At 45.8% G+C, this 15,695-nt stretch overlaps 1 protein-coding gene across 2 annotated transcripts in view; it reads right to left on the bottom strand.

The window, feature by feature from the left end:
• LOC129700774 (choline transporter-like protein 3) overlaps positions 1 to 14,534 on the bottom strand; it is a 67,870-nt gene extending 53,336 nt beyond the window's left edge. For both annotated transcript variants that reach the window (XM_055641463.1, XM_055641464.1), the window contains exons 1-2: positions 14,298 to 14,534; positions 5,401 to 5,505 (exon numbers count right to left, since the gene is read on the bottom strand). In XM_055641463.1, coding sequence (XP_055497438.1) covers positions 5,401 to 5,505; positions 14,298 to 14,519 — 327 coding nt within the window. In that variant the 5' untranslated portion in view covers positions 14,520 to 14,534. The remainder of the gene's footprint in view (positions 1 to 5,400; positions 5,506 to 14,297) is intronic.
• Positions 14,535 to 15,695: the final 1,161 nt, after the last annotated feature.

Raw genomic sequence — 15,695 nt, 5'->3', positions numbered from 1 at the left:
ATTTAGGAAAGGGGTTCTGACAACAATGTCGATGTTGGGATATCCATCTAATTTACTATTACCCCTTTGGGAAGAAAATCTGTTTCCTTAGCCAACAATGGCTCACTTGTGACCAATAACAAAATGGCTGCCTCTTGGGTCTCCACCAAAAAGGCCCAGCATGCAATTATGCCACCCACTTCCTTATGGGCAATCACGAATGGCCAATAATCACTGGCTGTGACAGGGCTGTTGACATCCTGTGACGAGGCTCTTCCGGATTCTAGCATCATTCTGCCAAAGCAGCATTGCAATTGTAACATCTGTAGTTTAGTCATGTGCACCGAGGTACAGTGAAAAGCTTTTTTGGTGCTTGCTATCCAGTCAGAAGGGGTGGGAGGGGTGGTAGGTGTAGGCAGTCAAAATTGTGTTCAGGTGCTCGGAAGGGGGGGGGGGGGGGGGAAAAAGGAACCCAAAGCGAAAAGTTTTCACACAACTTTCCTCCTCTCTAACAACTAGCATAAGACTCTCAGCAGCAAAATTACACCCCAGCGGTATGAACATTGACTTCTCCAATTTCAGGTAGTCCTTGCTTTCTCCCTCCTTGCCTTCCCCAGCTCTCCCACAGCCTAATACCTCTTCTTTTCTTCTTCCGCCCCCACCCTCCCCATCCCCACATCAGTCTGGCCTCGACCCGAAACATCAGCTATTCCTTCGCTCCATAGATACTGACATCACACATTGAGTTTCTCCAGCATTTTTGTCTACCTTCGATTTTTCCAGCATCTGCAATTCTTTCTTAAACACCAGCAAAATCCGAATATTTCCAGACATGCCTTTTAGTTACATGGGCTGTTATTGGAGAACCTTGAAATATTCACACCTTGCCCTTTCTTATCTGTGTCTACCTCTCCCCTGACTCTCAGTCTGAATGGTATGGACCGAAATGTCACCCAGTCCTGTCCCGCTGAGTTACTCCAACATTGTGTCTAATCTTAAGAATATTTCAGATATTTACGTTGAATTGGCAGCTTTTAATCCAGTTAATACACAACATCACAATAGATGGCAAATAGTAAAATAAATAATACTTGTAGAATAAAGTAATGGGAGTGACATTGTGGCATTGCACGAAAGCATAATCACACACATTTTAGTGTTTACCGAGCTGTTCAAATACTTTTGTGCATGCTTCTGTCTTTCCGCCACAGGAAGACATTGTGTACCAATGAGTCCATAATGATGTGGAAATCAGTCCATGTGTTGATGTGGAAATAGCAAAGGATCAAGTGTGCATATCCTCCCCAGGTTATGAATGCCCTAGTTACGTACAGCTGGTACATTTGACAAAACATTTGAGTGAACACGGCAAGGTCCATCACGGATTCTGTCCTCCCTGCCATCGAAGGGATTTACAGGAGTTATTGCCTCGAAAAGGCTGCCAGCATCATCAGAGAGCCACACCACCCTGGCAACACACTCATATCACTCCTGCCATCAGGAAGAAGTCAAGTCAAAGTAACTTTATTGTCAATTCAATTATGCAACAGTAGTTACACATAGGATCGAAATTACGTTTCCCCATACTCCAAATGTGCAAGTAATATTAAAAACACAGACAGACAACATATCAATAAAAATAGACAATAGACATACATTATTTAAAATATTAAAATATTCACAGTATGCCAAAATGTAGCAAAACCTTTGAGGTATTTTAAACAGGGTGCAACAATGAAAGGTGCAATATAGAAAAAGTGCAAATTCATTGAGCCAAAGTTATTTTCACAGTTTGATGTCTTTGTTTGGGTACTGTTCATGGAATTTACTTAAGTGTGTTGAGTAGTCTGATGGCCTGTGAAAAAAAGCTGTTTTTGAATCTGGTGGTTTTGCTTCGCATGCTGCGGTAGCGCTTACCGGAAGGTAGGAGGGTGAACAGTTTGTGTGCTGGGTGATGGGTGTCTTTGATAATATTGCTTGCTCTCTTGCGACAGCGAGAAGGGTATAGGTCCTGGATTGCTGGTTGGGGTGATCTGGTGATCTCCTCCGCTGTCCTCACCACTCTCTGTAGGGCCTTCTGGTCAGCAGCAGAGCAACTGCCATACCAGAATGAGAAACTGCTGGTAAGAATGCTCTCAATGGCACCCCTGTAAAATGTCGTGAGGGCAGAGGGGGGGAGGTCAGCTCTCCTCATCCGTCGAAGGAAGTGGAGGCGTTGCTGTGCCTTCTTAACTAGGGAGATGGTGTTGGTGGACCATGTCTGATCATCTGTGATGTGCACTCCCAGGAACTTGGTGCTTTTCACAGACTCCACTGCACTGCCATTGATGGTAAGTGGGGTGTGTGTTGTCTGTTTCTTCCTGAAGTCCACAGTTATTTCTTTTGTTTTGTTGACATTGAGTTGAAGGTTGTTGATATCACACCAGTTGATGAGAAGACAGAGTAGCCTGAAAACTGTAATGTCCAGGTTCAGGAACAGCTTCTTCCCTGCAGTCAACAGACTATTAAACACTACAATATCCAAAATAATCTGAACTACAGAGCCTTGGGGACAACGGTTTAGTCTTTTTACACTATTATTGTTTGTTTTTAGATCTATCGATCGAGATATAGAGATATCATAATCATACTTGATTAGCCAAGTATGTTTTGCAACACATGAGGAATTTGATTTGTCATACAATCATACCAATAAAAAGCAACAAGACACACAAAATACATTTTAACATAAACATCCACCACAGTGACTCCTCCACATTCCTAACTGTGATGGAAGGCGAAAAAAAGGTTCAATCTTTTCCCTTTTTTGTTCTCCCGCTGTCGGTGGCCTCGAGCCTTCAGTTGACGGGACAATCTTGGCTCCCATAGCCAGCGGTCGGGGCGATCAAGCTCCCGCATCAGGGGGATCTCAGCTCCCCGCGCTGGGCGATTGGACCCTGTGTCGGGGCTAGTCGAACCTCCTGCAACTTTGGAGCTTCCCGACATCGGTCTCTATCCGAGACTGCGAGCTCCTCGATGTTGAAATCCGTAGGCCGCGGTTGGAGCGTCGATCGCAGGCAAGTCCACGGCCCTGCAGTGGGGCTCAAAGTCAATCTCGAGCAAGGCCTCCAGCTCCATGATGTTAGGCCGCAGAGCGACCGGAGATACAATCCGGAAAACAACCGCATCTCCGGCACGGTGAGAGATTGGAAAAGACTTTCCACCGAGCCCCTCCCCCACATAAAACAAACCAGAGAACATTGACACAAACTTTTTAAAACACACTAAAAATAACAAAACAGACAGACTGTTGGCGAGGCTGCCATCGCTGACGAGAGAGAGACAGTTTCTCGTTTATTATATCGTTTACAGTATACTATGTTTACATATTCTGTTGTGCTGCTGCTAGTAAGAATGTCATTGTTCTATCAGGGACATCTGACAATAAAACACTCTTGACTCACTCAAATTGATGCCTGGGCTGAAGGCATGTTCTGCCTTGCGAGAACTTGGTTCACGGCACTATCTGGATGGTTGAGCTAAGCACCTTGGTTTAATTACATGTCACTAACCAACTAACTTGCAGAAGGTTAAGGGGGGACTTGATAGAGGTCTTTAAAATGATGAGAGGGATAGACAGAGTTGATGTGGACAAGCTTTTCCCTTTGAGAAGATTCAAACAAGAGGACATGACTTCAGAATGAAGGGACAGAAGTTTAGGGGTAACATGAGAGGGAACTTCTTTACTCAGAGAGTGGTAGCGGTGTGGAAAGAGCTTCCAGTGGAAGTGGTGTCGGTAGGTTCATTGGTATCATTTAAAAATAAATTGGATAGGCATATGGATGAGAAGGGAATGGAGGGTTATGATATGAGTGCAGGCAGGTGGGACTAAGGGAAAAAAGTTGTTCGGCATGGACTTGTAGGGCCGAGATGGCCTGTTTCCGTGCTGTAATTGTTATATGGTTATAACTTCACCAGCTACATATTTCAATACATGTAGCTGAATTCAGTCTGAAGAAGGGTTTCGGCCCGAAACGTTGCCTATTTCCTTCGCTCCATAGATGCTGCCTCACCCGCTGAGTTTCTCCAGCATTTTTGTCTACCTTCAATATATTGCCAGGCAGCCACAGATCTGACTTGAAAGCTGTTTGGGTCACAAGCGAGCGGGTCACATCCCGAAGACGTGTGGGTCGGTAGGTTGCGTTGCCGCGGTAAATTCCCCCCTGGTACGCAGGTAAATGGAAGGATCTGGAATGGGATGGAGTTGATGGAAACATGCGTAGAATAAAACGGGTTTGGTTAGGATTACTGTGTGTAGAAAAGAACAGATTGCTTGGTGGTTTTCGTTGACTCTGTGGGCGGACGGGGTCAGTTTCCACGCACTCTCTCGGATTACGGAAAATTACTCCACCTCTCTCCGATTATGGGAAAATCAGGCAGAGTTGAGGAGGACGAAATTCAATACCGAGAAAAGTGTAGTGATTCGTACAGGGATAACCAAACCCAGGAACGGAACTCGGCCTAAATGGAAATTAACCCGCATGCAAGGAAAATGAAAGCAATCGCTGGTTCAGATGGACAATAATCAGCGCGGGGCGGAGGCGAGCTAAAGCTTTACTCTCTATAGGCGTGCATATCAAACTGCAGGCTCAGTTCTAGGCAAGTGTGATAGGGCCCAAAAACCATCACAGGCTCCAGGCAGAAATCAGGGGGCAATCTTTCACCCCCCCCCCCCCCCCCCCCCCCCCCCCCCCAATTGTGATTCCTCGTACTCTAGATTCATTCATTGTTCTTTATCTCTCCACATCACCATCTATATCTCTCGTTTCCCTTATCCCAAACCAGTCTGAAGAAGGGTCTCGACCCGAAACGTCACCCATTCCTTCTCTCCAGAGATGTTGCCCGTCCCGCTGAGTTACTCCAGCTGTTTGTGTCTATCTTGGGTTTAAACCAGCATCTGCAGTTGCTTCCTACACAACTCTGGTAATGACTGATCTTTACCGGGCGAACCCAATGCCCTTAATGCCCATTTTGAACAGGTACACAAAGCCAACTACCTCCAACCCCAGACTACTTGTTCACCAGTCGCGCATTCAGAGATCACGTTGAAACTGGTGCGAGGCAAAGTTTATCTCAAATATTCTGTTACTTTATCTCAGTCCACTGGCCAACCATCTGCCTATTAACCACCACCCTCCTTACCTGTATTCATCAATTACCTGCCACACTTTGTCCTGCCTCTCCTCTCTTCCAGCTTTCATTTCCCCCACCCACCCACAATCAGTCTGAAGAAGGGTCCCGACCCAAAAAGTTCCCCATCCATGTTCTCCAGAGATGCTGTCTGCCCCACCGATTTACCCCAGCACTTCGCTGTGTCAGGTTTTAAATTTGCGTAGTTAAGCCATTTGCTCTCAATTGTTGTCCCGACTGCAACATACTCACCATTCCGACCCAGAAAACAAAGAAGATCACAAGCCAAGGGACATCCGTGCATCTCCTGTAGATCTGTGGTCGCCATTCCCTGTGAGGCTCGTCAGCGGCAGACACCTGAAATTAAAAAGCCAAGTAGTCTCTTCAAACTGAACAAACCGATACAGTGCAGAGAGCAGCAACATGGATCATAGAAGCATATGTCCTTCGCTGCCGTGTGCTGGGGCAGCAGGGCGAAGGCCACGGACGCCAACAGGATTAACAAGCTCATCAGGAAGGCTGGCTCCATCCTGGGGGTGGAGATGGATTCATGGGAGGTGGTGTTGGAGGGGAACTGTGGAGCATCCTGGACCATACTGCTCACACCATCCATGACACACTGGTCTGAGGAGTGCCTTCAGCAACAGACTGGTTCCACCAAGATGCAGCACAGAGCGCCCACAGGAGATCCTTTTTCCCTGTGGCTATCAAACTGTACGCCTCCTCCTCCTTCTGAAACGGGGTAGACCGACTCCCCTTTCCTCCACCCCCCCAATCTTTGCACATCCCCAATCCTTTCCACCCGTCACTTTAGTTTCATGTTTCATGTATCTTGTGTTTTATGACTGTTGGCAAATCAATTTCCCTCCTGGGATAAATAAAATTCTATCGTATCATAGAAAAACATAGAAAAATAGGTGCAGGAGTAGGCCATTTGGCCCTTTGAGCCAGCATCGCCATTCAATATGATATGGCTGATCATCTAAAATCAGTACCCCATTCCTGCTTTTCCCCCTATATCCCTTGATTCTTTGTACCTTACCTACCACCTTTTTCTTCTATCGTGTTGTATATCTCATTCTGCCCATCTTACCTCATCTACCTTTATCAAGATTATGACCGATCCTCTATCACAATACCAAATTTCAGAACCCACATACATTGCCTATTTCCTTCGCTCCATAGATGCTGTGGCACCCGCATTTCTCCAGCATTTTTGTGTACCTTCGATTTTCCAGCATCTGCAGTTCCTTCTTAAACCCTTCATCTTCATCTCTTTTTTGTCATCTCTTTCCTGTATATTACCCCAGCTGTGACCCTCATTCGGAGACTGATTCTGTTATCAGGCAACTGAACCAAACCATCTCCAAGTAGAGAGCGATCCTGACCTACCATCTACCTTATTTTAGACACTCAGACCAATCTTCAGACTTTACCTTGCATTAGTCAATGCCTACTTTGTTCTGTTGTGCTGAAGCAAAGCAAGGATTTCATTGTCGTATCAGGGACACATGACAATAAACTCACTTGAACTTGATTAAACATTATTCCCTTTATCATGTACCTGTACACTGTGAACGGCTCGATTGTAATCATGTATTACATCGAAACATACAAAATAGGTGCAGGAGTAGGCCATTCGGCCCTTCAAGCCTGCACCGTCATTCAATATGATCATGGCTGATCATCCAACTCAGTATCCCGTACCTGCCTTCTCTCCATACCCCACTGATCCCTTTAGCCACAAGGGCCACATCTAACTCCCTCTTAAATATAGCCAATGAACTGGCCTCAACTACCTTCTGTGGCAGAGAGTTCCAGAGATTCACCACTCTCTGTGTGAAAAATGTTTTTCTCATCTTGGTCCTAAATTGTCTTTCCACCAACTGGATAGCATGCAACTAAAAAACTTTCCACTGTACCTTGGTACACGTGACAAAAAACTAAACCAAACTAAGTCTGAAGAAGGGTTTGGGCCCGAAACGTTGCCTATTTCCCTCGCTCCATAGATGCTGCTGCACCCGCTGAGTTTCTCCAGCACTTTTGTCTACCAAACTAAGCTCGCCATCCGAGCATTTTTGCTGCAACCAGTTTATTCGTTTTCTGATGGCATTTTGCATATTTCAATGACTCACTTCCAATCTAGTGAATACATGACTAGTCAACCCAGTTTCATACAGACGTCCCACCTTCCCAGGAATCAGTCTGGTGAGCTTTCACTGCACTCCCTCTATGGCAAGTATATCCTTTCATAGACATTGAAGCCAAAGCTGAAGACAATACTCCAAACATGGGCTCACGGAGGCTGTGTATAAGTGTGGTGAGACAATGTCCAACAAAGGCCAACATTTACCAAATTCCATACCATTGCCATCTAAAGAAAGGTCTCGACCCAAAACTCAGCGGGCCAGGCAGCATCTCTGGAGAGAAGGAATGGGTGGCGTTTCGGGTCGAGACCTTTCTTCAGTCTGACCCCAAATGTCACCCATTCCTTCTCTCCAGAGATGCTGCCTGTCCCGCTGAGCTACTCCAGCATTTTGTGTCTACCTTCGAGTTAAACCAGCATCTGCAGTTCCTTCCTACACATCTCGACCCGGAACGTCACCTATTCCTTTTCTGCAGAGATGCTGCCTGACCCGCTGAGTTACTCCGTCTATCTCCGGTGTCAACCAGCATCTGCAGTTCCTTCCCACCATTTTCCTTCACCGAAGTTGCAGTTTGCTTTAAATCTTACAAATAACACTAACTTTCTGCTTTCCACACATACAGGCACCACACACTTTACCCATGCCTGATTGATACGTTTTTGTAATAATGCACTTGTTCATTTTCTACCAAAGCCGGAGATATACGCACGCTCGTACTTTTGGAATCATGTGCTCAAATTTACACCTGGCAGTGTAGTCACGTATGTGCAATTACGCAATGCTTTTCAAGACCATAACGCCTGCTTCAAATATGAGGTGCCTCGACTTGCATTGCAATGCATTTGCCGTGTATTGATCCACTTGAACGATCCTGCACAAACTGATTAAAAGGAATGCCGCCCCACCTCTCCCAAACATTACTTTTAGTATTTTTCTTCATTGATAAAAATCTAAGCAGCCACGTACTCGCAGAATGTCATGTTAAGAATGCTACACAGGCCTTTTGAAACAAGTATATCATCTCCTCATGGGCTCCTTTTGTTTGGGTGTTGAGCTGCCAGAGGTGTAGCGGGGGGAGGGAGGAGAAGGTAATATGTTAAATATCAATACTTTTAAAATTGGGCGATATGTTTAAATGAGGTGAACTTTGAATGTCGCATTCATAAATTCATGTTCAAAAGTTCTAGAAGCAGAATTAGGCTATTCGGCCCATCAAATCTGCTCTGCCATTCAATCGTGGCTGATCTATCTTTCCCTCTCAACCCCATTCTCCTGCCTTCTCCCCATAACCCCCGACACACTTACATATCAAGCATTGGTCAATCTCCGCCTTAAAAATATCTATTGGCTTGGCCCCCACAGCTTTCTGTGGCAATGAATTCCACAGATTCACCACCCACTGACTAAAGAAATTCCTCCTCGTCACCTTTCTAAAGGTACGTCCTTTTATTCTGAGGCTGTGGCCTCTGGTCCTAGACTCTCCCACTAACGGAAACATCCTCTCCACATTTACTCTATCCAGACCTTTCACTATTCGGTAAGTTTCAATGAGGTCCACCCCCCATGATCATTTATTGCATGCTCTTGCTGGTAACCATACACAATTTTACTCCTAACTGGAAAATGCAGCTTATCTCAAACATTTAACTGCAAAACAAAATGGAACGACTTTCTCAAGTGGAACTAAAAAAACAAAACGTTCTAATGAGTGAAATAGCAATTTGTATTGTTTGGCGCCAGGGGGATGTGGGTTTATTCCAAGTTTTGAAAGATTTCGTAAACATACTCGCTTTGATTAAGAGACTGGAGGCTTGAGTCACAAAGCTACGTTCCTGCCACACATCTAACCCCATGTACTGGATCATAGTCTTACAGCGTGGAAACAGACCCTTCGGCCCAACTTGCCCACACCGAGCAGCTAGCTACACTAGTCCCACCTCAACTATGTCCTCCAGCAGCTCGTTCCATGCACCCACCACCCTCCGTGTGAAAAACGTACCTCTCAGGTTGCTAATAAATCCCCCCCTTCATCTTGAACCTATGTCCTCTCGTTCTCAATCCACTCACTCTGGGCATGAGATTGTGAGTCTACCCGATCTATTCCCCTCATGATTTTGTACACTTTTAAGAACATCCCACATCCTTCTGCGCTCCAAGGAATAGAGTCCCAGCCTGTTCAATCTCTCCTTATAGCTCAGGCCCTCGAGTCCTGTCAACATCCACATAAATCTTCTCTGCACCCTCTCCAGCCCGACATCTTTCCTATAATATGGTGCACAGAACTGAACACAATACTCTAACTGCAGACTCCCAACGTCTTATATAACTGCAACATGACCTCCCACCTTCTATACTCAATACTCTGACCGATGAAGACCAATGTGGCAAAAGCCTATGACCCCTCCATGGACCCCTGCCCCTGACCACACACCTGACCCATGTTTATAGAATCCCACCAAGCCCCACAGTACGGAGTTTGCACGTTTGCCCTGTGACCGCATGGGTTTTGGAAGGAACTGCAGATGCTGGTTTAAACCAAAGATAGACATAAAATGCTGGAATAAAGAAGGGTCTCGGCCCGAAATGTTACACATTCCTTCCATCCAGAGATGCTACCTGGCCCGCTGAGTTACCACAGTATTTTGTGTCTGTTAAACTAAGCACGTGTCTGACCCTTATCTCCAGACACATACCAGAGCCCTGCCCCATTCACACCACTCACACATGAAAGTACATACACATGATAAACGATAAATCTAGAACTGAAAGAAATGGGAAGTGTTTCATGTTTGGGACATCTTTTGTAAAAATCTCTTCAAGACAACAAAATATACCTTCATATTTTGTGATTTCAGAAGTATCAGACAATCTGCAAATTGTATGAATTCCTTGTGGGCAGAAATACCCAGATCATAGCAAAATGTTATGTGGGTCCAATAACTAGCCGACTCACCTCACAGTGGCTGCAACTCCATTCAACCCAAAAGTTTCTGATTATTCTGCCTTCTAATCTGATCTAATTACTAATCTAATTACTAATCTAATCAATTATGCACAAAGATTTGTGTCCCAGTGCCAGAGGTTATGGGGAGAAGGCAGGAGAATGGTGTTGAGAGGAAAAGATAGATCAGCCATGATTGAATGGTGGAGGAGACTGGATGGGCCGAATGGCCTACTTCTGCTCCTACGACTTAGGAACTTTTGAACTTATTTAAAAAAATGTTTTGCTGGCTTCATTTATGAGACTCGTTTTCGACAATGATCCTGCATTTATATTGCCTAATGTACGACTAAACTAGTATGTGGCATAATCATAAAGGGACAATACTGGCTATCACCAAGATTTCCGAAAATTTTCTGCTGGCTTTATTTATAGGGTCCTTTTCAATAATAATCCTGGTTTTATACTGCCTAAAATACAACTTAATTAGTAAGCGGAATAATTATAAAAGGACCAGAGCCCAATATCATTAAAAACTCAGTAAGGTTTTTGATGCTCAGAACATAAAGCTCTACAGGTGGGCGGCTCGGTGGCGCAGCGGTAGAGTTGCTGCCTTACAGCGCCAGAGACCCCAGTTCGATCCTGACCTCAGGTGCTGTTTGTACGGAGTTTGTGCGTTATCCCTGTGACCGCGTGGGTTTCCTCCGGGTGCTCTAGTTTCCTCCCAAACTCCAAAGGCATGCGAGTTTGTAGGTTAATTGGCTTCGGTAAAATTGTAAATTGCCCCTGGCGTATAGGATAGTGCCAGCGTAAGGGGTGATCGCTGGTTGACATGGACTCAATGAGCCGAAGGGCCTCTTTCTGCGCTATATCTCCAAAGCCTAAACGTTGCACTTGACAATATCATTGGTATTCATTTTTCAGCAATTTGCAGAATGATTTTTTTTGTTTGTCTGTAGAATGAGTCGAGGAGATTCGCCAGGGCGTTTCCTGGAATCTCCTCTGCACCCTTACCAAGGCTAACACATCTTTCTTACAGTGTGGTGATCAAATTCTACGTAGCATGGTACTAAGAACTATTCCAATTCTATGCTACATCATTTTGATAATATGTTGTGACCCTGAATTTACTGATTCACCATTAGATTATTGGCTCATCCTACAGTTAAAAAACATTTGTTCTACAAATTGCTGGAACTTGATACCAATAACTTGTCAAGTGCAACGTTTGGTGCTTTAAAAACATTGCTGAGTTTTCAATGGTGCTGGTCTCTTGTCCTTATAATTATATTCAACCTATTAATTAAATTATAGTTTAGGCAATATAAAACCAGGATTAATGTTGAAAAGGATATCCATAAATAAACCCAGTGGAACATTTGCAAAAATCTTTCAAAAATCTTGCCCAAAATTAATACTGATAACTCGCCAAGTACAATGTGGAAAAACAATCACTCACTTTGGGATTATATGGGATTGATTCAAGCCTAACAACAAAATACAGATTCACGATTCCTTCACCAAGTATTCAGTTTTATGGTTCATATTTGGACAGGTTAGCAGACAACAAAAGCTTTCACTGTACCTCGGTAAACAATCTTAAAAAAACTAAACTCAACACATTAATTGGCTGGGTAAAACCATGGGATGCACGTTACATTCGCTTAATAATTTGGGGGTTAATGTTGAGGTTTTAACTGTGTTTGGGAATGGATTCGCCAAGGTGTCCATACTCATGGCCCATTCCTCCACATTTCAGGGCGTGACCCACGGATTTCCAGCACAGTCTCTTGCCCAGATTAGGGGAATCAAGGACCAGAGGACAGAGGTTCAAGTTGAAGGGGGAAAGATTTAATACGAATCTGAGGGGTAACTTTTTCACACAATGGGTGGTTGGACTAGTGTAGCTGGGACATTGTTGGCTGGTGTGCACAAGTTGGGCCACAGGGCCTGTTTCCACACTGTATCATTCTTTGACTTGTCGACCATGCATGCAGGTGCTGGCACTCAGTCTTTAGTCCTGCAGGGGATACTACCATTTTAAAAAGTGCCAAAGATATCTCCAGTGCACACATGTGTAAATGAACCACAAAAACCTGAGGCAACATGGGGCCTGACTTTGGATAGAGTCTTGTAGCGGGCACTGCCATCGATTGAGAGTTGCCAGCCTTTTATAATGGTGTTTGGTTGACGATTCCAACTCTTGTTTGCCTTGGCAAACAGCAACAGCAAAGAGCCAACAGGCACATTCCACACTCCAGGAGTACGTGCTGAAAGCCACATTGAAGCTCACATCAGCCAATGCAGAGGTTCAATGGAAGGGGACCACAGTCTAGGGACCTTCCACTGCTGGACATTGAGGGGGGGGGGGCTGAGATTAGTGGGGACACCCCACAAACAGGAAACTACGCGAGTGGTGCAATGTGGAAGGAAAAAGTGAGGTGCTAACACTACTGAGTGCAATCTCAGGTCCGAAGAAGGGTCCCGACCCGAAACTTTGCACATTCCTTCTATCCAGAGATGCTGCCTGTCCCGCTGAGTTACTCCAGCATTTTGTGTCTAATTACTGGGTGTAACACTAAAAAGTCGAAACAAGGAAATGCAGATGCTGATTAATACATAAAAGGACACAAAGTGCTCGAATAGCTCAGCAGGTCAGGCAGCATCTTTAGACTTTGGACAAACAAATGTACAATTTTACCAAAGCCAATTAACCTACAAACCTGCACAGCTTTAGAATGTGGGAGGAAACTGGGGCACATGGAGAAAACGCAAGCGGGAGAACATACAATGCAGTATATGCAGTATACCATACTCCATACTGCCATAATATGCAGTATACCATAATCCATACTGCCTGTATGGTGTATGGTACTCCATGCAGGTAGCACCCGTAGTCAGGATCGAACCTGGCTCTCTGGCGACTGAAGGCAGCAACTCGACCATTGTGCCCCACCGTGCTGCCTCACATTTCTAAAGACCATATCCATGTTACTTAACTGATGAAGGGTCTCGACCCAAAATATCACCTACTCCTTTTCTCCAGAGAAGCTACCTCAGTACACATGAACACAAAGTCGCATGTAAACATTTTGTGTCTATCTTCGGTGTAAACCAAAATCTGCAGTTCCTTCTTCCACATTACTTAACATATGTTCTCCTGAGATACTGCCAGACCTGCAGATTTACTCCAGCACTTTTGCTAACAATATTGGATGTACAGTCAGACACTAAAAATGCATCAAGAGGTTTGCACTACTGTCAGAGTCACAGAGCGATACAGCGTGCAAACAGGCCCTACGGCCCAACTTGCCAACCTCAGCCAATATGTCCCAGTTACACTAGTCCCACCTGCCTGCGCTTGGTCCATTTCCCTCCAAACCTGTCCTATCCATGGACCTGTTTAACAGTTTCCTAAACGTTGGGATAGCCCCAGCCTCAACTACCTCCTCTGGCAGCTTGTTCCATACACCCACCACCCTTTGTGTGAAAAAGTTACCCCTCAGATTCCTATTAAATCGTTTCCCCTTCACCTTAAACCTATGTCCTCGATTCCCCTACTCGGGTCTACCCGGTGTTGTCTTGTATCTGTTTTTTGTTTTAATTACCAATAAAGTTTATTTTTGAAAATAGAAGTGTTTCCAGATGGGACACACTGGTTGAGCAAAAGGATAATCTCAAACCGAGGGACTGGGACTGAGTTCTTGGCTAATGTGCCTACAGTTTCTGCTCAACAAGGACAAATCACACACCACACACAAATAAGCATTCTGCAAATAAACAAGCAACAAGTTGTAGCAGGTCGCTGCGGGCCTCGGTGGCCGTGGCGTGGGGGAGAGAGAGGCAAGGGCTGGCGGACAGTGGGACCGGCTCTTAACCCAAGCTGATTAAAGCCGAGCCAGAGCCGCAGACCACCGTGAAGCTGCCGCTGGATCCCAAATCCCTTCCAGCGGGGAACCTGATTTCTCCCCCCTTTCCCCCCTCCCTAGCGCTCCGACAACACTAACCACAGACTGGGGTCAATGGGCTTCCCGGCTGGCGGGCTAGGGCTCGGGACTCACCTCGTACTGGCCGCAGCAGGACATCCCCGGGCCCCCACTGGCCACTTGCAGCCGCCCGGACGAGCTGGCAGAATGAGCAGAAGACGAAGCGTCGCTAACTTGTCGCTGCAGCCGCTCACCTGCACGGCAGGGGGCGACGCCGAGCCGCCACACTGACCCACCTTCACCGCCACAGAGTGCAAAGTGCAACATGAAAACACGCTCCACACAAACCTTTCTCATTCCATCGCCCACCCGCAAGCCAAACCCATTCCTGTCCCTTTGCAAAGTCAGTTCATGTGTACGTTCTCCCTGTTTCTGCGTGGGTACCCCCCCACTCGCAGGTTTGGAGGACAATTCACGGTCTGTCCTTTATCTCATGTATCTGTACACTGTGAACAACTCGATTTTAATAATGTTTTTTTTTTAAACGTTTTGCTGGCTTCATTTATGGGACTCGTTTTTGGCAATTATCCTGCATTTATATTGCCTAATGTACCACTAAACTAGAATGTGGCATAATCATAAAAGGACAATATGGACTATCACCAAGTTTTACAAACATATTCTGCTGGCTTTAGTTATAAGGCTCCTTTTCAACAATAATCCTGGTTTTATATTGCCTAAAGTATAACTTAATTAGTAAGCGGAATAATTATAAAAGAACCAGAGCCCAACACCATTGAAAACTCAGCTCCCCCTCCCCTTCCCCTTTCCCCCTTCCCCCTTCCCCCTTTCCCCCTTCCCCCTTCCCCTCCCCCTTCCCCCTTCCCCTCCCCCCACTCACCATCAACAACACCACGGTCACATCTGTGGAATCGTCTAAGCTCCTTGGAAATCATCAACTCCAAGGACCTTAAATGGGGGCCACCATCGACTCCACAGTCAAAAAGGCCCAACAGAGGATGTACATCCTGCTGCAGCTGAGGAAGCACAATCTATAAACCCACTGACTCCCACAGCTATCTTGACTACTCGTCCTCCCACCCTGCTTCCTGTAAGGACTCCATCCCCTATTGCCAATTCCTCCATTTACGCGCATCTGCTCCCCGGATGAGGTGTCCCATACCAGGGCATCGCAAATGTCCTCATTCTTCAGGGAACAGGTGTTCCCCTCTCCCACTATAAATGAGGCTCGCACCAGGGTCTCCTCCATACCCCGCAACACTGCTCTCTCTCCCCATCCCCCCACTCGCAACAAGGGCAGAGTCCCCCTGGTCCTCACCTTCCACCCCACTAGCTGTCACATACAACAGATAGTCCTCCGTCAGTTTCGCCACCTCCAACGTGACCCTACTTCTCGCAACATCTTCACATCTCCCCCCCTGTCTGCCTTCCGCAAAGACCGCTCCCTCCGTAACTCCCTCGTCAATTCTTCCCTTCCTTCCCGCTCCACCCCTTCCCCGGGCACTTTCCCTT

The sequence above is a fragment of the Leucoraja erinacea genome, chromosome 10, assembly GCF_028641065.1.
Source record: "Leucoraja erinacea ecotype New England chromosome 10, Leri_hhj_1, whole genome shotgun sequence".
Lineage (NCBI taxonomy): Eukaryota > Metazoa > Chordata > Chondrichthyes > Rajiformes > Rajidae > Leucoraja > Leucoraja erinaceus.
Note: the sequence above shows the minus strand (reverse complement) of the source record. Positions and strands in the feature narration are given on the sequence as shown.